At 37.7% G+C, this 24,323-nt stretch overlaps 1 protein-coding gene across 6 annotated transcripts in view; it reads left to right on the forward strand.

Moving 5' to 3' along the window:
• LOC132152708 (diacylglycerol kinase eta-like) overlaps window positions 1-24,323 on the forward strand; it is a 96,463-nt gene that overhangs the window by 55,518 nt on the left and 16,622 nt on the right. For all 6 annotated transcript variants that reach the window (XM_059561534.1, XM_059561532.1, XM_059561535.1 and 3 more), the window contains 18 exons: window positions 1,667-1,771; window positions 2,597-2,729; window positions 8,317-8,423; window positions 8,523-8,648; window positions 8,734-8,836; window positions 15,096-15,258; window positions 15,635-15,743; window positions 15,893-16,032; window positions 16,342-16,423; window positions 17,491-17,582; window positions 17,669-17,768; window positions 17,900-18,188; window positions 19,994-20,125; window positions 21,760-21,894; window positions 22,935-23,052; window positions 23,129-23,239; window positions 23,550-23,646; window positions 23,865-23,972. In XM_059561534.1, coding sequence (XP_059417517.1) covers window positions 1,667-1,771; window positions 2,597-2,729; window positions 8,317-8,423; window positions 8,523-8,648; window positions 8,734-8,836; window positions 15,096-15,258; window positions 15,635-15,743; window positions 15,893-16,032; window positions 16,342-16,423; window positions 17,491-17,582; window positions 17,669-17,768; window positions 17,900-18,188; window positions 19,994-20,125; window positions 21,760-21,894; window positions 22,935-23,052; window positions 23,129-23,239; window positions 23,550-23,646; window positions 23,865-23,972 — 2,250 coding nt within the window. The remainder of the gene's footprint in view (window positions 1-1,666; window positions 1,772-2,596; window positions 2,730-8,316; window positions 8,424-8,522; window positions 8,649-8,733; window positions 8,837-15,095; window positions 15,259-15,634; window positions 15,744-15,892; window positions 16,033-16,341; window positions 16,424-17,490; window positions 17,583-17,668; window positions 17,769-17,899; window positions 18,189-19,993; window positions 20,126-21,759; window positions 21,895-22,934; window positions 23,053-23,128; window positions 23,240-23,549; window positions 23,647-23,864; window positions 23,973-24,323) is intronic.

Below are 24,323 nucleotides of genomic sequence, written 5' to 3' on the forward strand. Positions count from 1 at the left end.
AAAATATCTGAACAATGTTTAAAACAGTGCTCAGATTTGTTTGTTTGAAAGTCAGACCTTTCAATGTGAACTCAAAACATTTTGCATCAAATTTTCCAAGCAAATCATCTCAGCTGTCTGAATTCATTTTATTGTTTTTATCTAATTTGTCTGTTTTAATTCATATTTTCATAAATAAACTGCTATAAACTAGGGATAGTTCACCTAAAAAAGAAAATTCTGTTAACAATCCAAAATCCATAAGACTTTTTAATTCCTCTTCAGAACACAAATCAATATGAAGCCTAAGCAATTTTTGTCTCTCCATTGAAAGTCAATTTCACAAAAACTTTCACATATAAGCTTTGATCAATGAACACACACAGAGCACACCAAAAATGCTAATCAAAAGCTTGAACTTAATTGCATGATGTTGAGAATAAGCCCCATCTTTTGAATCAAGTAAGCATATTTGAGATTCTGCTTATCACATACAGTGAGCCCTATGTATGTGTGATTGTTACGGTCTAAGTTAAGGAAGACCACAACAGAAAATTATCTGCAGTCGCACAGTGTCTCATCACCAACCAATTTACTTTCTGTCTTCCCTAGACTAACTTAACCATTACAGAAATCGGGCGCTCGTCCGGGATACTGGTTCGAGAGAGCTTAAACAAGGCACAGAATTCACACAGCAATGGAACCTACGGCTCTGGACGTAACAGTGATCAATATGAATAAAAGCCTAAATCTGTTCATCATATAAAGAGATTGTGTCTCTTCAGGAGACTTGGATTAAACCACTTGATTTATATGGAGTAATTTTATGGTGTCTTTATGAACTTTATGAGCCTTGAAAGTTTGGTGGAATGGACTTTCAATGAAGGGACAGAAATCTTTCATGTTTTATTCAAAATATCTTCATTGGAAGATGAAGTTGAACAAAAGTCTTAAGCTTTTGAATGACATGAGAGTGAGTAAATGATGGCAGAATTTTCATTTTCAGATCTCAGTCAAGCCTATTGAGCTATAAAAGAACAACATCTGAGGATCGAAAATCTGAATCAAAGCTGTAAATTGGGAATTCCCACTGTTTAGTCCTGAGATAACTGGGCACCAAATGTCATATTTTGCATTGAACATTTATAAAATATTGTAAATCTAAAAAGAAAATGACCTAAATTAGTCTTTAAACCCAAAATGAGAAAATTATTTCTGTTGGAATCTGTGTTGTTGCGGCGCAGGTGGTAAGCTATAATTCCCTTAAGACTGTAACACCTGTTTACCCATGCGCTTTGCAGTGAAAACAGTTATCGTTCTGCCACGTGCCGCCAGTGTGTGGAGATGTTAAGGGTGGTGTTATCAATAAATTATAGAGCTATTAAAAGCACAGAGGCTGACTCGCATGGAGGCTGCCCCTGTTATGAAACCGGCTTTTAGCATTTTCCTGGGCACGCCGCCTGTCAGCCTAAATGTCGCTCAAGCATCCGAAATGAGTCGAGAGGAAAAGACCTGAGGGGTGGAGGTGGCCGTTAAAGAGGAGAAGAGGAGGAGGCGAGGAGCAGGGGGGCTTGTCCCCCTTGTCTTAAAGAGTGGGAAAGGGGAAATCTCATTGTCAGTCGCAGTCAGTCAGGCAGGAGGGTGAGACGCTCCGCTCTCATCTCCCCGGATCTCTGTCTTCCTGTAGGTAATTACACCGTTCCGAAGGCTTATCCTGTGCGCCGAGAACAGGAAAGAAATGGAGGACTGGATCAGCTCGCTGAAATCGGTTCAGTCCAGAGAGCATTACGAGGTAAGAGTGCATTTTGACTTGAGTTGTATCTTGAACTATAGGTTTGCACGTTTTTTTTGTGTGTTTTTTTTTTTTCAGACACACTTCCTTGGAAATAAGAAGCTGAATATGCATGTCTTAAAATCCCCTTAACTCTTTCCATTTAGGTCCTGTGTATTTTGCCATGCTTTGGGTGTTCAAACCCACCTTCTAAACAGACCTACTTTCGGATTTCCTCATCTCTCATAATGAAATATTATGCACAAATATCATGCTATCCATTTAAAATAGTTCTGAAAAAAGAGAATTTTGCTCTGTTTGTTGTTGCTTTGTTTGTTGTTCATTGTGGCTTTTAGCAGCTGCCACCAGTAAAGGAAAGTGCGGACTGCAGCACTCAGTGTTGACTGTACGGCACTTTGATATAAAATGAAGATGGTTATGTAAGACTCTCAGCCCCCGTGTTCTGCAATACCACACCCAGAACTCCAGCGCTCTGCTGGCACCCCTGACTGCGGGGAACCATCCTCCCTATTCAATCATTTTAACATTTAAGACACATCAAATGGACATCTGGCCTCTTAAACCACTGTCCTGTTGCATTGGGGTGCTGCAGGTAGATACACATGCCGGGAGCACAGGAGGAAACCTGTTGTCAGGGAGAGCCGTGGTGTGATGTTGCATGCAGGAGGTTTGCGTGTCGTACATATGCTGCTATTAAATGTGTGTCAGTCTGTGTGTGTTGCATGTGTGTGTATATGAGAGCTGAAAAACATAGCCTTTATTTTAAGGGCTCTGAAAAAGTCTTATCCTGGTGCTATCAATTTGACTTAACTTCTCCTTTGCTAGACGGCACAGTTTAATGTGGAACATTTCTCAGGGATGCACAACTGGTATGCCTGCTCCCACGCTCGCCCTACCTTCTGTAACGTCTGTCGGGACAGCCTCTCGGGGGTCACTTCTCATGGCCTCTCTTGTGAAGGTAGGTGTCTGCCCCTCTCGGTATGTCGGATAATCCCTCTATAATTATGGAACTGCTCTGCTCAGCTCACTGTCCTTCCCCAAACGTGCCATATTTTCATCAAAGTTGGTCAAGGGTGGTCAGGAATGGCTCAGGGCTGCATTAGAGTGGGTTGCACTGGTCAGAGCTACAGTACTTAGTGCAGAAGCACAGCTAATTGAGGTGGGGAAAAGATCTGGATGGAAACACAATGCAATAATAAATCAATAGACTGACGCCAGGTATCTGTCATTTATTTGTTTAATTTGATCTGCAAGGTTATGATGTGTTTGCTTTTTATATGAAAATGCGCATGAATCAGATGAAAACGGTTGAGATTGGAGATATAAAAATCCTTTTCAAACAGGTATCCTGAACACTTCACCTGTCTGCTGCAGAATCATTTATAGTCATCTTCAAACACCAATTACAGCCTATTGTGCTTCGGTAATCTGACATATTGTGAGAAAAATAGAATATTTGACAATAAGAATGGGTTTATAGAATGAGATTGGATTTTATCTTTCTGGAATTATTTGGATCTTATAAAGGGGAAATGAAGGGGAAGGACTGAAAAGTAACTGGGTAATAAGGGTTTGCCTGGTTAACAGGGATGTTAATTTTAACTGGTTAACCGTTAACCAACCGTTAAGAATTTTGACCGATTAATACAATCAGTTAAATGTTTTAAAAAGACATGTATTTATTTATTTTCAGTAATTTATCAAACTATTTAAAATGGTTTGCTTTTTAGTTTTTTAGAGAGAAGTCATGTAGCCTATTAATAAGTCGCATTTTATCATTTCATTCAGAAATAGGCCTAATGCCGACATGAAATGTTTATAAACATTATAATAAACACTGTAAACATAGCTATGCTATTTTAGTTCCCCTCAGTCCACAACAAATCCTTTCAATTAACAGTAGCCTATTTAAATAAAGAACAATAATAAAAAACAGCATATAAGAAATTATAGCAACATAAATGACAAGCCAAAACAAATTAATTTAGGCTAAAACTAAACTGAAACCAACTTTGGGTCTCTCATTTGACACAAAATCAAATGTTTCCGTATTCGCGGTGTATTTGAATGCCTAATTATTATAGCCTACTTCACTCGCATTCCAATATCCACGTAAAACTAAATGTTTTGCATAACATCATGGCGGTACGCTGATAACACTTAACAGCACAGATTTTTATTACATATTTAAACTGATAAGTGTGTTACAGACTGACTGTATTTTATTATGATATTGAACAGGCTGCATTGTCAAAGTAGCAAAGCTTAACTTTGTGCGCGCATGCGGCGCCAGTGCAATCACTTTATTTTTTTTCCCAGTGGAAACAACTTCTCCATTTAGTAATAAATATAATTGGAATTGAAAACTGTTTGCCTTTATTTGTGTTCATTCACAATAAAAACAAATCTTTGTACATAAAATAAACCTAAAGAAAAGTAGGATGCCGCTTTTCTGCCACCCGTTTCCTTTAATATTTATCCTATAGGCCTATTTATTTGCTATATAAGCCTATCTTTATTATGTTTTTCTCCGCTCGCAGAAGCATTGCAGGTGCGTGATGTGATATGAAGACCATGTAAATATTTTTTTTTTTTTTTAACGGGTCACAGACACTTATCCTTTATAATTTAATTCAGTTCTAATTTAAAATAATCTTGTTGGTTAACGGTTAATAGCTAATCGGTTAACGAGCATCGGTTTTCGGTTTTAACTGATGGTAGTTCAAAAGTTTCAACTAAAGTTTCAACTAAAATTAAAACCTAATCCACAACAATCAATAATTAAAACAAAATAAACATTAACTGAAATAAACGTTAATAAATAAATGTTCTTACATTTTTTTTTATTTCAGCTAGTTACCAAGTATCATTTTTATGTAGATTAACTTGAAATGCTAAAATAACCAAAACAAAAGTAATACATTGATAATAAAAAGAATAATAAATTGGTAATAAAAATGATTAGTAATAAACAATAAATAAATACAAATTATATACACATAATTAAAAAACTAATAAAATGTCAAAGAAATTGTAATAAACAATAATTAAAAAAATTATATCCACAATTAAAAAACTAATAAAATGTCAATGAAATTGTAATAAACAATAATAAAAAAAATGCAAATTATAGTAGCAAATCTTATTGACTTCCACAGTGTAGTTCATTGGTAATTAGTGCATATTCTTGTAAAATCAACTCAAGGTTGATTTTGTAGTCGAGTCCAGCTCATTCCAGTCTGAGTCCTGATCAAGACCTGAGTTGGTTGAGTCTGGTTTAAGACCAAGACCAGAAGAGGGTTGAGTCTGAGTCCAGATCAGGACTAGATGATGGCCGAGTCCGAGTCAAGAACGATACTTAAAGAGAGAGTTATCCCAAAAATGTAAATTCTGTTATTAATTACTCACCCTAATGTCGTTCCAGACCTGTAAGACCTTCATTCATCTTCGGAACACAAATTAAGATATTTTTTATTAAATCCGAGAGCTTTTTGACCTTAGAGAGCAATGCAATTTTATGAAGCTATGAGAATAATTTTAATAATAAAGACAACTTTATTCAACAATTTCTTCTCTTCCATGTTAATGCTGATTTATATTTGACACGTCTGCAAGTTTGCTTGGGTGCGCGTGGAAAATATGACGTCATCGCTGTGTTGGCGAAAGTTCGCTTTGAGTGAATGGCGAAAAGTATAAAAGCCTAGTCTATTTGGGAAGGATGCTCACGAAGTGGAGCCAGGCTAAAGTATAAATCCTGCTTTAGATTTCAATGCACATTCACGACAGTAACACAATGTTGGCATGTGCATTATTCTGCTTGTAAACAAGGCTCAGTTCATCTGGGTTCAACATTAGAACAAAAAAAGGGTTCAGTCCAAGTCAAGATTGAAACCATAACAGGGTCGATTTTAAGTCAAGACCGAGAACAGAACAGGGCTGAGTCCAGGTCAAGATAGAGACAAAAAAAAGGTTGAGTCTGAGTCAAAAATGAGAACGGTAGTGGGTCGAGTCAGAGTCAAAACAAGAGTCCAAATGCTCCTGAGAAGACCATGACCCTGAAAATATGATCATGGACTCTAAATTGGTTACACATAATAATGTTGGCCAAACAAGGCACTGAGAATCAACTTTGAAACAGGATGGAAACTGGTGTCCCAACAAAGCCTAGCTTCTCCAGCTAGTTCTGACCAGTTTGGTCCAGCATGTGAATTCCTGCAGGTCTACACTACAGTATTTTCAGCAGGGCTCACCAAGTTGAGAGACTTAAAGTTTAGAACGATCATTGCTGCTTATATTTCACTTCGATTTCCTGCAGCGGCCAATCAGTAAAGATTGACGTGAGACATGGGCCCGAACAAAAGAGGCAAACTTAATATTTCTCACTCTCTAATTTGACAGAGACATCCTGTCCATTAGCAGCGCATGGTAAACAGTCTTGCGTTCACTCGGCATTACTGAATTGTCTGTAAATGGTTTGCTAACAGCCCTGAAAATGACATTAGAGTGATTTATTGGAGATTGTTTTCAGAGCCATGTGAAATGGTCTGAGTGTAGACCAGCTCTGATTACAAGATGAGTGTGGAGAGAGATGAGGCGCTCTCTGATTACCGTTATGATTCTCTGAAGTGGATGCGCACTCTCTCGCCTCGTCTCAGTGGATGAGGCTCCTCATTTATTATTAAGAAACAGCTTTGTAGAAAATGGAAATTCTCATGGTCTGACATACCATGAACAGCCCTGATCAGCCCATGCAGTATCCACTCTGGTGCTGAAATACACCAGGGAGGGAACACTTTCTGTGGTGACTGTGGGGCGTCCCGACTGGCAGGGTTTGGCTGGGCAAAATGTGCCTCTGCACTGCCGTGATTAGCCGTGTCGCCACAAATCTGTGTAATCCTGCAGGACATTAGAAGCCCTGGCAGCATATGGAGGCGTAATGCGCTCAGACACTGAGCTGGGCTGATTTAACTGGATTTGAGGCTTTTTCAGGATCTGATTCTTGGACTGTGGGCGCCAATCAGCCCTTCTTGTACAGAGCAGCTCAGACCCTGAATGTACAGGATGTTTTTTCTAGTTCTCTTGTAGAGATATATGAACTGATTGCAGCATCTGTGTCGGGAAATGGTGGAGTGTATATTTTAAGTTCGTAGGAATGAAGGTGGCCACAATAATGTGCTGAAGTGTACATTATGGAGAAGGAAGCCAGCCAGCCAATCAATCAGCCATTTAATTCCCCTTCTGGAAATGACCAGATGAACATTGCTAACTTGATTAGACCTGCAATGCAATTTAATAGAGGAAATCAACAAAGAACGGCCGGCCATTAGTTCATTGGACCTCTCCCACAATACTGGTGAGGACAAAAACAGCGCCCATGGGGTTTAGAGGGTGAGTAAGCCAAAATGTTCCAGTTTTTAGAAGAAATTAATAGATAATATAAAATCCTTTGTCATGATGGATAAAAAAATAATACAGCCATTGTTTCCATACTTTAGAAAGGCTTCTAGAGTAATGGATGCTTACAGAGATTAGAAATGTACATTTGTTAATTTTTTTGGTTGATTTTTTTTATAACTTTTTAGACCTAAACTTGAAAATAATAATCCATATGTGATTACCAATGCTGGACGAATAATGCAGCTCACTTAATTAGTGTCATTAAAGACAGAAAATATGTTAATTTAAAATGTTAATATTGGGAATGTCCAGGCAAAATCCACATAATATACAAATGGAATTGTGTGAATATAAATTACTTGGGGTCTGTAAGATTAAAAATATATATATATATATATATATATATATATATATATATATCTACAAGGACACATTAAACTGATCAAAAGTGACAGTAAAGACATTTATCTATTCAATTTATATATTTCAAATAAATGCTGGAACTTTCTTGTCATCAAGAATCCTGAAAAAAACATAGTTTCCACAAAAATATTAAGCAGCACAACTGATTTCAACACTAATAATAATATAAAAAAAAACTGTCTTAAGCATTGAATCAGTATATTAGACTGATGTGACACTGAAGACTGGAGTAATGATGCTGAAAATTCAGCTTTGCATCACAGGAATAAATCACATGATAAAATATATTGCAATAGACAATTGTTATTTTAAATTGTAATAATATTTTATAGTTTCACTGTACTTTTGATTAATTTGTTCAGCCTTGGTTAGACTTTTTAGAAAAAGTTGTTAGGAAAATTATAATAGTGCCTGAGTCAATCCATCAGAATGACAGGTAATGATTATTTGTACAGTGCTTTTCCTTTCCCACGGCCCTGTTATTTAATTAAAGAAAGTTAGAGTTAGAGAAAGAGTTAATTATAAGAATTTGGGTTTTTAAGTGCTTGTTCAGTGTTCACCTCAGTTGATCACTGTATATTGTGCAGTTTAATTTTAGCTTGATTTAAGAAGCATTTCCCAGACGTCTTTTATCACCTCATATTTCTTCTGTAGAAATGAAAATCAGCAGCTCAAGGTTACTGCTGGCCAGACTCATAAGCAATTTTCTCATTACTCACTTGCAGTGTGTAAATTCAAGGCACACAAAAGATGCGCAGTCAGGGCCACCAACAACTGCAAATGGACAACGTTGGCCTCTATCGGGAAAGACATCATTGAGGACGAGGATGGGGTGAGTCTCATAAAGCTAATGCATAACCTTTGATTAAATAGCAAGAGTTTGGTCTATGCATCTGCTGGTGTACATTTTTATTATATTCTGTTCCTGTAGATTGCAATGCCACACCAGTGGCTGGAAGGCAACCTGCCTGTCAGTGCTAAGTGCGCAGTTTGCGACAAAACCTGTGGCAGCGTGTTGCGCTTGCAGGATTGGCGTTGTTTGTGGTGCAAAGCCATGGTATGAACTAAATATCCCAGAATCCCTAATGACTATTTGAGTTCAAAGAGCTTGTGAACTCTAAAAGCTGTCTGTGCTTGGACAGGTGCACACGGCATGCATGGATCTCTACCACCGCAAATGCCCCCTCGGCCAGTGCAAAGTGTCCATCATCCCCCCTACCGCCCTCAACAGCATCGACTCAGACGGTAAGACTTTTCTTTTCACAAGAGTGACTTCAAGAGGGATTATTCTAGTCAGAGATTATACACATAAAATATTGATGAATATTCATTTATTTATTAATATTGATAATAGTATTTTGACCAGACCTATGCTGTATTTAAATAAGAACATGGTCATATTATTTATACATTCTTTATTTTTCAAATTAATTTATGATTATTATTATTAATAGTTGTATTATATAAGTTTTGTGCAAACTAATAATTTAATTTATTAATTTAAATGCTGTATTTGAGTGAGAATAATTAAATTGACTATTGTATTTATTCTTTTTTTATCTTTTTAATTATTATTATTATTATATAAGAAACCTTGAGTTTGGGAAAGGTGTTTATAAATAACACATTATTAGTGTGTTATTATTCTTATTCTTATTACTGCTACTACAACGTGTCTGTGCGAAATATTAATTTAATTTATTATTTTAAATTATATTATTTATATTGTATTTATACTGTATTTGGGTGATGATAATTTAAATGGTCATACCACTTATTCATCTTTTTTTTAATGAAATTGTTATTATTATTATGGCTCACTTTTTTGGAGGTTATAATATCAGTAAAATAAAAATACATTTATACATACATACATAAATACATAAGCAAGAAAGCTATATAATTATATATATATATATATATATATATATTAGTGGTGGGCCGTTATCGGCGTTACCTTGCTGCGTTAACGTGAGACTCTTATCGGGCGATAAAAAGCGAAGTTCTGCTCGAAGTCCCTCCTGCACCTGAACGAACAAATACAAATCGCAGTTTGAACAAACAAAAAGATGTGAAAGAGCCCAATCCAGTACTCGCGGTGTTCTGGTGTTCAGGGCTCACGCAGAGAAAGGTGTCTCAAAACACTTGAACATCGAATTTGCTTATTTTTGCTCTTGTGCCGACAAATACATACAAAATATGTCAAAATATCCACCTTGGAAATTATGCTCGAAAGAACTTTCAGTTATTTCTTAAGTGAAAGTAACCAGTTGAGGAAAAAATGGGATGTGTATTATATTGGATGCGTTCATCGTCTCTTAAAGTGACCGCGCCTAATTTAGCTACTGACTGCTGTAATGTTAATCCAAGAAAATGAAAATCACTCACTGCTCTTGACTGAATTACTTTGTAGTTTTAACAGTCAAACCAAAAATTATTCATACACCAGATATAATTTTTGATATATATAGCAAAACTGTAATAATGTGAGAAATGTTGAAGGTGTCTGAATAAATGTAGGTTTGATTGTATATTTCATTTTTACATTGAAGACTATCCAGTGCTATTTTACATTTAATTATTTGGTTTCTGTACCTTGACACCTACAAACTAGAAAAAAACTTTGTGTAAATAGCACAAATAAATAAATAAAAATTAAACAATTTCAAACAGGGCCCACTGGTACCACCTTCACCGGGTCCCCGCTGACCCCAGCTACGGCCCTGTGACCCCAGCTACGTCCCTGCTCACGCCTGTTTCACACATACTCCGTCTGAAGTGTGTATGCAGTCCGTGTGCGTTACATATGTGGTGCAGCACGGACTCGATGTGCTTTCACACACGACGCGTTTGCAGTTCACTACTCGGTACGTAAACGATCGCTGCACTGCTGCAGACGCAACGCTCCTGGAACGCTGCTGCAATCCGTTAACATTGGTGCATAAAAAAATATGCAATGCATACGCATTGCAGACGGAGTATGTGTGAAACAGGCGTAAGGTTGTTTGCACCTTGTGTAATGTGGAATTAGTTTACAGCTTTTTCAAGCACTTTGTGATGCATTTTGGAAACAGGAGATGAGCCCCTTTTCTAATGCACCCCCTAGCTTGATAAACCCCTTTTTAAAGACTTACTGTTTGTCAATTTTATTTGGGTAACACACATATTCTGAATGCCTTCGACAGAATTCGAATGAGACATTTTAATCTAGATTAATCTAGATTCATTTCAAGGTCACAGTGAGATTAATCTAGATTTAAAAATGTATCTGTGCCCACCACTAATATATATATATATATATATATATATATATATATTTAAGTATTGTATTTTTTTGGTATTGGGATAAGTTTTTGGGTTATCAAAGTTTAGTGTGTTTTCATAGTATATGAAACACTTTCATTTAAAAAATGTCAAGGTCACTAAGAATGTGTGATTGCATGATCCCACTCTGGATGTAATGTATGATTATGTATTGGGGTGTGTGTGCATGTGAAGTGGTGGGAGGAGCTCAGGTGGAGGGCTGCTGTAGATGGAGCTCATTAGCTTTACTAATTCGCAAGCTGCATGAAGAGCAATATCTTTTTTATTTTACCTCTGACCTCCTCTACATTGATCATACAGGATGTGTTTTTTCTTCTCCTGATAGACACCCTGTGCCCATGTTCCTCTGTTTTTCTTTCCCATCTCTCCTGTATATGTCAGGGTGGTGTGGAAAGTCACTTTCCCTTAGAGCATCTTGTTCCGAGTCCTTACGCATGTAAACATAACAGCCTCTGGTGGATCATGTGCTTGGAAAATTCAAGAGGAGAGCAAACAAAAGCACTCTTCCATGCCCGGCTCTCTCTTTCTCCATCCCTTTCTGCATTATTAACCTGCTGCTGTGGATTCATACCTTGCTTGTTTGCTCAGTCAGCCTGTGGTGGAGCATATGCCACTGATTTCCAGGAAATTGCACATTGCCTTTTATTGACAGCTGTGTGAATGCTATTTAGAGCCACTTCATTCTCAACAATAGGTGTAAAAATAGCTCAATGGCTGTGACCCATTTACATTTTTAAATCACACTACATTCAATTTAGGAATAACATTTTAAGTTGCAATCACATCATTGCAATAAGATTTCAAGCTGCCATATGTTACCATATTTTAATTCACCTATATATAAATATTGTATATTAGTAGTTTATGCACATTTGCCGTTTTTTGTAATCTATTCCACTTAGTTAATCTTTATAACATTACATTAATTATTCATTTTAAACATTATTTATGATTAATATTGGTACATTGTTAATAATGTTTTGCAAGTCTAAAAATGAATATAAATTTTTCACTCAAATTCTATCGAGATGTCCACATCACAACTAAAACAATGACACAGAGAAATCACTTTCATAACTTTTTTTTTTTAGCTTATGAACGATAAAACCATTGACAGCCAATCAGATTCCATCCAACTTTAAAGAGCTTGAGCATTTCAAGTAGTAGATGACAAAACTGCAGCGTGCTGTTTATAATGAACAAAACGTTATTGTGTATTGGTGTGGACGATAATATATACTCTATAGCCAGGGTGCGATTTGCTGGGGGGGATGCGTGGAATTTCCCCCTTTCTGGTCAATGTATGCCTGACTCTGCTTAATTATTTTTATCCCCGGTGGGGATAAATTTATCCCCCCCTCAAAGTGATCAGTGCTACTACACTACTGGCGAGACGGATCACAAAACTTATCACGGATCCGTGGTTTGATTAAAGTCAATTTTATTTTAAAATGCGCTACTTGGGCTGCCGCTCAGCCTCTCTGTATTCACCTCTCTGCAGACTTGCTCAATGTCCCGCCCACGGCGCTATCTGATTGGTTTCACCTCACGAGTAATAGCCTATCAACACTTGCGAGACGGTTGAAGCCGGTCCGCTAAGGGCAGTGGAGTTGCTAACTTGGCGACTTTGTCGCTAGATTTAGCGCCTTTTTTCCAAAAAATTGACTAGCGACAAATCTAGCAACTTTTTGGGCAATCATTAATTAGTCTCTGAGACTCTCTGGTGCTGCCTCACGAGCGCGAGGTCTCTCTTTCCCAGCGCGAGCCTCTCTCTCTGCATCTACTGTGTTCAGCGAGCGCAGAGAGGAACAGCACTTTCAGTAAAAACAAAAAACTAAAAAAGATATTTTGTTGCTTATAACTCTATTTTACAAGCATGTATAGCCGACATCAGTCACAGCACAACCACGGACTTTATCGTATGTGTATTTGATTTCATTAGTGCAGATTAATGTTTGAGAGCTGCTTATTTAATGGACCGCGTTTCAGTCATTGTAATATTCATTTTGTTGTCTGACAACAGAAACATTAAAATATAGTAATAAAAACTGTTTTATTGAGAATTAAATTAAATGGCTAAATTAAATTACGCACTTACGTCATACATATGCAAATTAGCGCATGACGTCATATAGTTCATGTTCTCATTATTTATTTTTATGAATTAAAATGTTTCAAAACACCCCCCCCCCCCTCTGTTTTTTTCACAAATCGCACCCTGTCTATAGCCGTGTCAAACCTTGAAAGCGCTGAGGACGTCTGCTATTGATCAGAACCTCAAAGCTCCTGCGACTTTAATTTGTGGAGCACATATCGGATATAGAGATTAGTTGGGGCTAGACAGAAATGTAATGAAAATCAATAGCTGTGAAGTTTTGCCTGATATATTTTTGGATCGCTTTGTGGTTCTTGTTAATTGGCTGTTTTAAAACAGACAAAAAGAATAGATGAGGCATGGACAGATTGAACCCTGTTAAGCTGTGAGGGCTGCAGAAAGCATGAGAATGTGATGGGAAAGTAGGAGAGTCCCTCACGTGTAAGGAATCTCCCGCCTCAATGCTAGGTGGCGAGGAGAGCTGCATCTTCATTCGCTCAGGGCTGCCTTTGGCACGTGCTCAGGCTTCATGACTCAATTTGCCTCAGCCCGCCTCCAGGAGAGATAGCGCGAGATCGAGGGAAAGAAGAGGTGGGGCTTCTATTTGATTTAAAGGGGTCTACTGACAGACGTCCACCCAGGTGTCTGTATCCACTTGCAGCCACGCAGAGAAAATGCAAACCTGCGCTTTAGGGCAGCTGTAAGGTTTATGAACACTCATGCATGCTAAGAGCCGTGTATGCAAACATGATGCAATACACATAGATGCATACAGGTACCCAGAATGACTGCACTGTGTGCACCTGCAAACAATTCCTCCCAAATGTCTGCACCAGAGAGACATGAATGTGAAAGTCTAAATGGTGCATATGGTGAATCTCATAAGCACAGCGGGTTATTGCTCACAGCCACTGTATGTTCAGACTTTTTTACTGCACATGCTGCATGCGTGCATGTGACCGCCTTGATTGCGAGCATGTTTGACAGCTCCTCACTCAGCCTGAAATCATAGTGCCGGATTATTTACACACTATAGTACACATCATTTTCCTCTAAACAACCCTAGGCTGATGATTTGCTTTTCCTTGTGCTGCAGCACAAAACACTTTTCTCATCTTTCTTGGTGATTCATCCTTGTCCAGGCATGAAGAATACTGTTCCTAAGCAACATGGAGACGACAAAAACCTCAGCATTATCTTTTTTTAGCAAGCAAGTTCTGACATTTAGTTCTTGTAGTTTAATTGGTAAGCATGGTGCTTTCAGCGATTTCAGGGAATTCAGTAGTGTTCAAATGACTATTTCAGTGTTGAGCTAATGATGCAATAGTAATACATTTGCTGTAATTTTTTCAGTACCTGAAATCAATAGTAAGGCATCAGAATTGACCTAAACATTGATATCAAAATTAAAGTGAAGCTAAGAATTTTATTTTTTTTAATTTAGCTGAAAACCAAAATAGAAAATAAAGTCTTAGTAATTAAATTTGCATAACTGTGTAATTTAACTGTTAAGGGTGTTGTTTTCTCAGGTGAGAATTAAACTAGTCTAAATACAGTTCTTCAGCAACGACTCTCCTTTCAATATTTCAAACAAATTTTACTTCGTAAAAAAACTGGAAAAGTGCTAATAAAGTGTCAATTTGTTGGTCATTGCTTTCGGCATTCTAAAGCTATTCGGCTGAAATATATTTTAGATTGAATTTTTTTCAGCTGAATATTTTCAGTTGCAGTTTGGACTGCCATGAATTTTAGTTCGTCACTAGAAATCAATTCTATATAAATCGTTTTTTACATATGAATCGGTGACAGTTAGCGTTAGCATGTTGCTAAGATAACAATGTAATACTCTTAATTTAGAAAAAACATTGGGGTGAATATTGGGTGAAATAGTAAATTTTTTATTATTACTATTTTATTGATACTTTTCAGTAAAGAATAAATTAAGCTTACTTATTTCGCTCACTTTCATCCATCATCCTGGATCACTGCACTGCATTCTGGGTGTTTTTTGTTTTTTGTGGCGCTGTCCTTGAATTTTGGAGCTAAAAAGTTTCAGTTTTTTTATTTGTTCTTTTCCTGTGACAGGTTTCTGGAAGGCCACCTGTCCCCCATCATGTGCAAGTCCACTCCTCGTGTTTGTCAACTCAAAAAGCGGAGACAACCAAGGGGTAAAATTCCTGCGTCGCTTCAAACAGCTGCTCAATCCCGCTCAGGTCTTTGACCTGGTCAATGGTGGACCTCATTTAGGGTAAGACCAGCATGCCAAAACTATGTTACTATGTTGATGTATGATGCTTTATAAATCAGCATACAAGTTTTCAGGTCCCATAACTATTATTATTAACATTTTCTCCATTTTTAATCACTTTTTTTTTTTTTGGCATGTTCAGTAGGACAAAATATTTTTTTCTTTATAGTGTGAGCTCATAGAAACTGCAGGCATAATGATTATAAAAGAATAGAAAAATTAATTAGAAAATACTGTTTAAGATAGATTTCAGCATGTCCCATCATAGCACGTTAACTACCCAAACCTAATCTCACATGATCCCTTCAGTTTAACTGTGCATGAGAAGCGTTTTAAAGTTTGTGTGTCATTTTAATTGTTCTTTCCTCTCTTTCAGCCTTCGCTTGTTCCAAAAGTTCGATAACTTCCGAATCCTTGTGTGCGGTGGAGATGGAAGCGTTGGTTGGGTCCTGTCTGAAATTGATAAACTTAATCTTCACAAACAGGTAAGTGAAAAGTACTGCACCATATCCTTTCGATTGAAGGTAAACTTGCCGCTCTATGGTTAGGACTTAGCACGAGGGTATCAGAGCAGATGTTTAGGAGGATTTCTTAATGAAGTGACCCAGTGATCTGACTCGTCTTTTGTTGGCAGTGCCAGCTGGGTGTTCTGCCGCTGGGCACCGGGAATGACCTGGCACGGGTGCTCGGCTGGGGGCCGTCCTGTGATGATGATACTCAACTCCCTCAGACACTGGAGAAGCTGGAGAGAGCCAGCACCAAGATGCTGGACAGGTACAGAGCGCACACTAGCATGACCCCAACTAAGTCGAGCTTATAATATCTGTGTCGTTGGGGTGGTGTGTCGTGCGGGGTGGTGCTAGCGCAGTGGATAAGACACATGTCTTTGGTGTGAGAGACCCGGGTTCGAATCCACTGTGAGACACCAATGTGTCCCTGAGCAAGACACTTAACCCCTAGTTGCTCCAGAGGCGTGTGACCTCTGACATATATAGCAATTGTAAGTCGCTTTGGATAAAAGCGTCAGCTAAGTGAATAAATGTAATGTAAAATGTTGGCTACATCTACAGCTGCTGTTTACAGGTGGAGTATAATGACGTATGAGATTAAAATACCTCCCAAACACAGCTGCCCCACCACACCTGAGGAGACAGAGGACGGCCAGGTACCAGCTACACATCAGCGCCAATGCATACTGTACATCTACATCACCACCAATAAAAGAGTTGTTGACATGTCACTCTTTATCCAAGACTAGGTGACACAAAAACACAACAAAGACAATAAAAGACAACTCATCTTTCAGCTGTTTCCCTCACTGCACACTAAAGAAAACATTTGGCGCACCCATTGTAGTGTGCTTCACAAACAAATGGCTCTTATGAACTGTTTAAACTATTTAATGAATTGTTCAAAATACTCACAAATTAAAAGTTCTTTCTAAGAGCCGTTATTTTTAATCATGACCGAGTCTAAATAAATGGGTTGAGACTGTTACTATTATTTGTAGGGTGACCATATGTGACCCTGAAGCACAAAACCAGTCTGAAGTCACGGGTATATTTGTAGCAATAGCCAAAAATACATTGTATGGGTCAAAATGATCAATTTGTCTTTTATGCCAAAAATCATTAGGACATAAAGATCATGTTCCATGAAAAAATTTTGTACATTACTTACTGTAAATATATTAAAACTTAATTTTTGATTAGTAACATGCATTGCTGAGAACTTTTTTTGGACAACTTTAAAGGCGATTTTCTCAGTATTTAGATTTTTTTGCACCCTTAGATTCCAGATTTTCAAATAGTTGTATCTCGGCCAAATATTGTCTGACCATAACAATGTCCTCTTTTTCCAGAACATGTGATTGCCGGGATTATAAAATTGCCTGAGATGTCCTGGTTTTGGCTTTGTTTTCCTATTGATGTCTTCTCTACAGTCGTCATACATTGTATGTGTGCATATTTGCATTGCTTTGACTGTTTTCTGCGGATCTTGCACGCCACGATTGTGAACAAGGCCTGGACGCTATTGGTTAAACTTCTTTTCATTCATTACTTTTAGCAGGTATGAAAACAAAAGGAAAACAAAGCCAAAATACCACACATTGTAGGCAATCACAAAATTCTGCCCAGGCCAGGGCATGTCCAGGAAAAAAGAGGGCATGTGGTGTACTTGACTGCTCATTTATATAATGATTTGGTACACACTAGATATACCTGGTTTTAGTTACAGATATCTGCTTACGAGGATTCAGTGGCTGCTCATCTCACGAAGATCCTGAACTCAGATCAGCACTCGGTGGTCATATCTTCATCAAAGTGAGTCCCCTCACAACATACAGTTCATATTCCACCACTAACAAATAGAAACACAGATAAAGACAGTTTCCTCTGGTCTCCTCCAGGGTATTGTGTGAGACGGTGAAAGAATTTGTGGCCAAAGTTGGGAAGTGTTATGAAAGAAGCAGTGAGAGTATGGAGGAGGCTGATGCGCTTGCTCTCAAAGTGAGTCTGTGATGCTTCCCCTCATGACAGCTCTTTCAGTCTTTACTCAACACGTGTGCAGAAATACAGTGAAAACGCTGTATAAACCTGTTTATCAATGCAGCACCCTTTCCTTTGTTCTCTGTCTACAGTGTGTGATTCTGAACGAGAAGCTGGACTCCCTCCTGCAGACGCTGAATTTAGAGGCGCAGGCCATGACGCCCTCAGCCCTCACCACGCCACCCATCGTGGAGGAGGAGGTGGAGGAGGAGGAGCTGGAGGAAGAGGAGGATCTGAGTGAAGAGTCTATAACGGAGCTGAAGGAGAATGAGACTGAGAAAGGCTCTGCTCATAAGCTCTTCAGACCCCGCGAGCAGCTCGTGCTGAGAGCCAACAGCCTGAAGAAAGCGCTCAGACAGATCATCGAGCAGGCAGAGAGAAGTACGGTGGTCCAGCATATCTTTCTATGTCTTTTAAATAGAAAAAAATATTTATGTGCTGCTTGCAGAATGCTGCTCTGGATTTAAGCATCTCTTAAATGACTAATCAGAAAACTTAAATCAATTATATTTAAATGGATTAGTCTCATGAGACCTGAGTGTTCTTCTTGATCTTCAGGGATTTCAGTTTGTTTTAAACAGGCGATCAACATGTGTGTCAATATATCAATAGGTTTTAATTAATTAATTGGTTTCAATATGAAATATTGTCTAAATGCACTGAACACAATTATAAACGCAACACTTTTGTTTTTGCCCCCATTTTTCATGAGCTGAACTCATAGATCTAAGACTTTTTCTATGAACACAAAAAGGCCTATTTCTCTCAAATATTGTTCACAAATCTGTCTAAATCTGTGTTCGTGAGCACTTCTCCTTCGCCGAGTTAAAGGGATAGTTCACTCTCAAAATAAATTTTGATATGTTTTAGCTTACCTCAAGGACATCCAAGATGTAGGTTTCTTTGTTTCCTCAGTATTTCCCATTTTGATATTTTTAGGTCAAACCGTTCTTGTCTGTGACTCATATAATGGAGGTCTATGGTCACCACCTCAAAGAGCATGCACAGAGGAGTCCAAATTAAATAATTCCCCATTGTAATCACTTCCGGTGCTTTCATCGCTTGCGCAGACTAAAGCCTGAGCGCGCGCGCGCACGTCACATCAGGAAGCACTCGCGCACTCAGATCAGTTGGACGTGGTTGTGTACAAGAGGTAAAAACGATATAAATACTGTTCGTTTTCTTACACAAACCGCTCATTTCGTGTCTTAGGTCATCAGTGTGTATTATGATGGGGAATTGTTTAATTTTGACTCCTCTGTGCATGCTCTTTGAGGTGGTGACCATAGACATCCATTATGTGAGTCACAAACAAGAACGGTTTGACCTAAAAATATCAAAATGGGAAATACTGAGGAAACAAAGAAACCTACATCTTGGATGTCCTTGAGGTAAGCTAAAACATACCAAAATTTAATTTGAGAGTGATATATCCATTTAATCCATCCACCTCACAGGTGTGACATAACAAAATGCTGATTAGACAGCATGATTATTGCATAGGTGTGTCTTAGGCTGGCCACAATAACAGGCAATAAAATGTTATGAAAATTTTAAATGCGAAATTAAAAAAAAAAAAATGATAATAATAATTAGTATTTGCTGTGTAGATTGTAAAATGTTTCAGATATAGCACATTTTAATATTAAAATATACATGTTTTCAAATAATTTGAACTAAATGAACACAACTGTGATACTGGGCCATGTTCATTTATTTTAATAAAACATAACAATATAGAGTAATAAACAGCAATATTTACTTTAGTACATATTTTTTTTTTTACAAAAAAAAAGAAGTAAAAAGAAAGATGACATTTCTTAGTGATGATGCAAACAAATCAGTTTAAACTGATTTATTTCAACGGAAGAGGGATTCACGCTAGCTGCCTTTCTGCCACAGAGGTTTAAAGTCAGTGTGAAATGATGTAAGAGTAATTCTTGATATCACCCGAACAATTTTTTTTTCGAGCTGAAGCAATTCTCAAAGACAAGGAAGGATTGTGATGACATGCCATTTGGGAAACTTAAACAAAAAGCACATAAAAAAAATAGAATTCTCACAATTTTGTGTCATTTTACACCTCCATTAAAAACATGAATATTGATGTATTATTAAAATATTATTCTATGCTCGTGGTGAAGAAGTGCATGAATCCGGAGGTTGTGTTTGTGTCTGTGCTGTAGTGGTGGATGAGCAGAACGCTCACACGGACGAGCAGGAGTTGCAGTCTCCCTCTGACTTCAGGAAGGACAGCGAGGAGGAAAACCGAGACAGTGAGAAGGACGAGGACACTAAAGAACTGGAAGCTCTGCCCTGTGAGTTCACACTTCTCAAACTTAAACACATTGTGGCTGTTAACAGCTTCCTATGAGACACAAAGTGTTCTTCCTTACCGCATTCAAGTGCCAGGATGTTTTTCTTTGTCTCACCGGAGCTGTTTGTGCATGAAAAGGCTTTTTAAAGTCTAATCTTTATAAAGACTTGAATTATTTTTTTGTATGCTTGAAATTCTCATGTGATTTATTACAGTTGCCAAAATGACGATTGTACAGTATGGGAGAAGTCTAAATTAAGTACCGCTTCTTCACCACAATGCAATCCACATGATTCCAGTGTGTCAAAGAAACTGAAAGTAATGATAGTCGAAATTTACATCTCGACTAATAATATAATCAGGCTGCCAAAAGTGATTTTTTTTTTACATAAAATGTAATTCATCGAACGAACCGAACACCACTTACAGTATGTGCAACATGATGAGATCATGTGACTATTTGAAACATTTGTGGCAGAATAATGCAGTACTAACATGCAAAACCAGTAGGCTGTATGCAGTACATATCTTAACTAATAGCACTTAATTTAGGATGGATAATGTGTGAACTGTGATTCAGACCTTGTTCTGTTTGTGCCTGAACGGGTTAGTGCTGCCCTCTAGTGACAAACACATTATAGTAAATTATTTCCGTTTAATGTCACATGGTAAAAAATATTTTTTAACTAACAGCAGCAAAAAACAAAACAAAAAAACAAACAAAAAATTATATTTGTATTATATATATATGGGTTTGTTTTTTATGAATAAATAAATACTCATATTGTTTTGCACATTATTGTCATCATTATTATTAGGGGTGTTTTTTATAATAAAAATGCATTAACAAATTATTATCATTAGAATTAGAATTACTCTTAGTTTTTTTTTACATGTTACTTGTAGTTTGAAAAATAGCAACATTTTATTATTATTATTATTATTATTATTATTATTATTATTATTATTATATGGGTTTATTGTATTTCTATAAATAAAGGCCTTTAGACTCAGTAAATCACTTTACTCTTATAGTTATAGTTGTTTTCATCAAGCCAGACTGTTCTAAGTGGGAAGACAAGCTTTTGTTTTGCAAAATTGCGCAATAACACAATCGTTTTCCTTCAGAGGGTTTGGGATTTCCTTTACGCCTTGCAGACTGTAAGTGTTTATAGCTGCATATGTATTTGTATTTGTTTCCCAGAGGATCTCTGTGCTATATTTCTATCTACCGAGAACATATTTCTGTTTGCTGGACAGTGGCTCTTCCTGTTTACATAGAGGCCTGCTGTCTGCTCATATTTCCAGTGGGGCACGAGAGACTTTATTCTCTGAGCTGTATCAGTCTCTTCAGGGGCTCCTGATCTCGCACATTAAGTGCTCTTAATGTGTTTTGGTTTGTTTTGTGGGTTACATTCTGCTGAATATCTCTTTTACGTGGCTCTTTCACTTCTTGTTGAAAGTCAGTGACCAAAATGCACGGGTTATTCTTACGTGCTGGAAAAACTGAGCATTTACAAATCAAAACAGCATTAGACTGTGCTGTGTAATGGGCCCTTGGGCAGATATTGCTGTGACGGATGAGTGTTCTGTACACGTGAGCTCATGTTTTGTTCTGTGTTTGTGTTTTGGCAGTGGCTAAGTCACTGTGTTTGCCGCCAGAGAGGCGTTTGAGTCGCAGCACACAGTCCTGCGGCTCCTTCTCCATCACTCCCTTCACCACAAGCAAGGAGAACCTGCCCGTCCTCAACACACGCATCATCTGTCCCGGTACGACCACATGTTTCCTCTGCTGCTGCTGACCGGAAAACTTAAAGGGATAGTTCAACCAAAAGTTAAAATTCTGTCATCATTTATCCACCCTCATGCTGTTTCAAACAAGTATGACTTTCATTTTCTACGAAATATTAAAGCAGATGTTAGGAAAAATGTCTGAGCTGCTCTTTTACATACAGTGGAAGCGAATAGTGACTCTTGGCTGACTAACTTTTAAAAGGATCATTAAGGTGACATAAATGTAGTCCAAAAGTCTGCAGAAAATGATTAAAAGTGCACTTCATATAGTGCACTTCAAATTTTATGCAGAATTTTTAAAAAATGTACTTGCAGATAATACAATATTAATAAAATAAAAGCACACTCAAGTTTACTTGTTTCAAGTTTTGTGTCTTAACACACTTAAGTGCACTTTGTAATCATGTAAAATTAATAATGTACTTTAAACTACATTTTAAATTATTTGAATAATCGTTGTTCTGCTTTAAAGAAGTTATTTTGATTTGTTGTCCAACATATTAAAAATGTGCATTAAGGATGCTTTAATTTACCACTCAGCAGTACACTATATTATTTCAAAAGCAAAATAAATAATTATGAAATTACCTATGAACAGCACTCTGAAGTTCTAAAATGAAGTTCTGTTAATTGCATTCGATATAAATTTTTAACTATAATACATTTTCATTTAATTGCAATTAACGTGTACTTAAGTGTCCAAACATTCCGTTCACACTTAAGTATATTGTTCTAAAGCATAGCAAACCATAATAAGTGCTCTTTTTGAAATTAGAAGCATTGTGTGAGGCTTTTTATTTGCTACTAATGGTGCAGAATAATAATCCTAAATTTTAGTTGGGTTTCTCACACAAAGCTATCATACGACCTCAGGACACTTGGAATATAGTGCACAAGTCATGAAGATCATATTTACGACACGTTTATAGTGCTTATTCCGAGCTTCTGGCACCTTTCAGCATTTAATATGGTTTGCTGATCTGCGATCTCTCATTCATGTTCTGGTTGGTCTTCAGGTCTGCGGGCAGGTCTCGCTGCATCTATAGCTGGAAGCTCCATAATCAGTAAGATGCTGCTTGCCAACATTGATCCATTTGGAGCCACACCCTTCATAGATCCTGACCTGGACTCACTGTAAGAGCTTCCGTTTCCTTTTTCCTGTTTATCTTAAAAGTACTCATGAAACTTACATGGGCCATTTCTCCCACAGAGAGGGCTATTTGGAGAAGTGTGTGATGAACAACTACTTTGGCATTGGATTAGATGCAAAGATCTCACTGGAGTTCAACAACAAACGTGAAGAGCACCCGGAGAAATGCAGGTCGTTCAGGAATAAAAAATATACTTCATTTACCAAAACACCACTGACAAATACTCAACGCTTGCTTAACACTTTAGATCAGGAAACACTATATACTGTTATCTAGTTGCTCATTAGCATGCATATTACTATTTAGTATTAGTATTTTTAAAGCACATATTAATGCTTTATTCTGTATGACCACATTCTAGATCCCTAAATCAAAGCAAATTAGCAGTTTATCGAGGGAAAACTCTTAGTTAATAGTGAATATGTGTTCCCTAATCTAAAGTTTCACCAATGGTTGACTAGTATTTCTCTGACTGTCCAGAAGTCGCACTAAAAACATGATGTGGTATGGCGTTCTGGGGACGAAAGAGCTTCTGCAGCGGACCTACAAGAACTTGGAGCAGAAAGTTCAGCTGGAGGTGAGCCGAATTGAAGTTTTCCACTATCATACATCACAGGCCATAAAAAAACCCAATAATAAATAGACTTGTGCTTTAAAAAAAAAAAGTAACCAGCTGATACTGTGTTTGTGGAAGGTGCCAAATGTTGTCAGGCCTGAACAAACAAAATATGATTATCTACTGCTTTAATGCTGGAACTGAATGGGCTCCTCATGGTTATGTGATTGATTCTGCAGTGTGACGGCCAGTACATCCCACTCCCCAGTCTCCAGGGGATCGCTGTGCTGAACATCCCCAGCTACGCCGGGGGAACCAACTTCTGGGGCGGCACCAAAGAGGATGACGTAAGTCATGCTGCTGGAGGTCATAAGGGTTTGTTCTCATCAAACAGCATTTCCCGCCTGACTCTGAGCTGTTAAGAGTTGAAATATGTAGAGTTGTTTTATTAAGAGGATGAGCAGGCCCTGTTGACTCGTGTTGTTTAACGTGCAGCCGGGTCTGGACAAAACCTTTTGAACCCAGAGTGACTCGGGTCTTTGTTCGCAACAAGTGGCCTTTTGGCAGATGGTTTGTTTTAGCTCACATGGCCTCCTTCAGAAAGAGGTTACCTCCAGAGTGCTACAAGTACTGGTTAAAGAAGGGCAGAGTGCAGAACGCTTCGATGCCTGTGATCTTGGACAGGACATTTGAGGATT

The sequence above is a fragment of the Carassius carassius genome, chromosome 11 (assembly GCF_963082965.1).
Source record: "Carassius carassius chromosome 11, fCarCar2.1, whole genome shotgun sequence".
Lineage (NCBI taxonomy): Eukaryota > Metazoa > Chordata > Actinopteri > Cypriniformes > Cyprinidae > Carassius > Carassius carassius.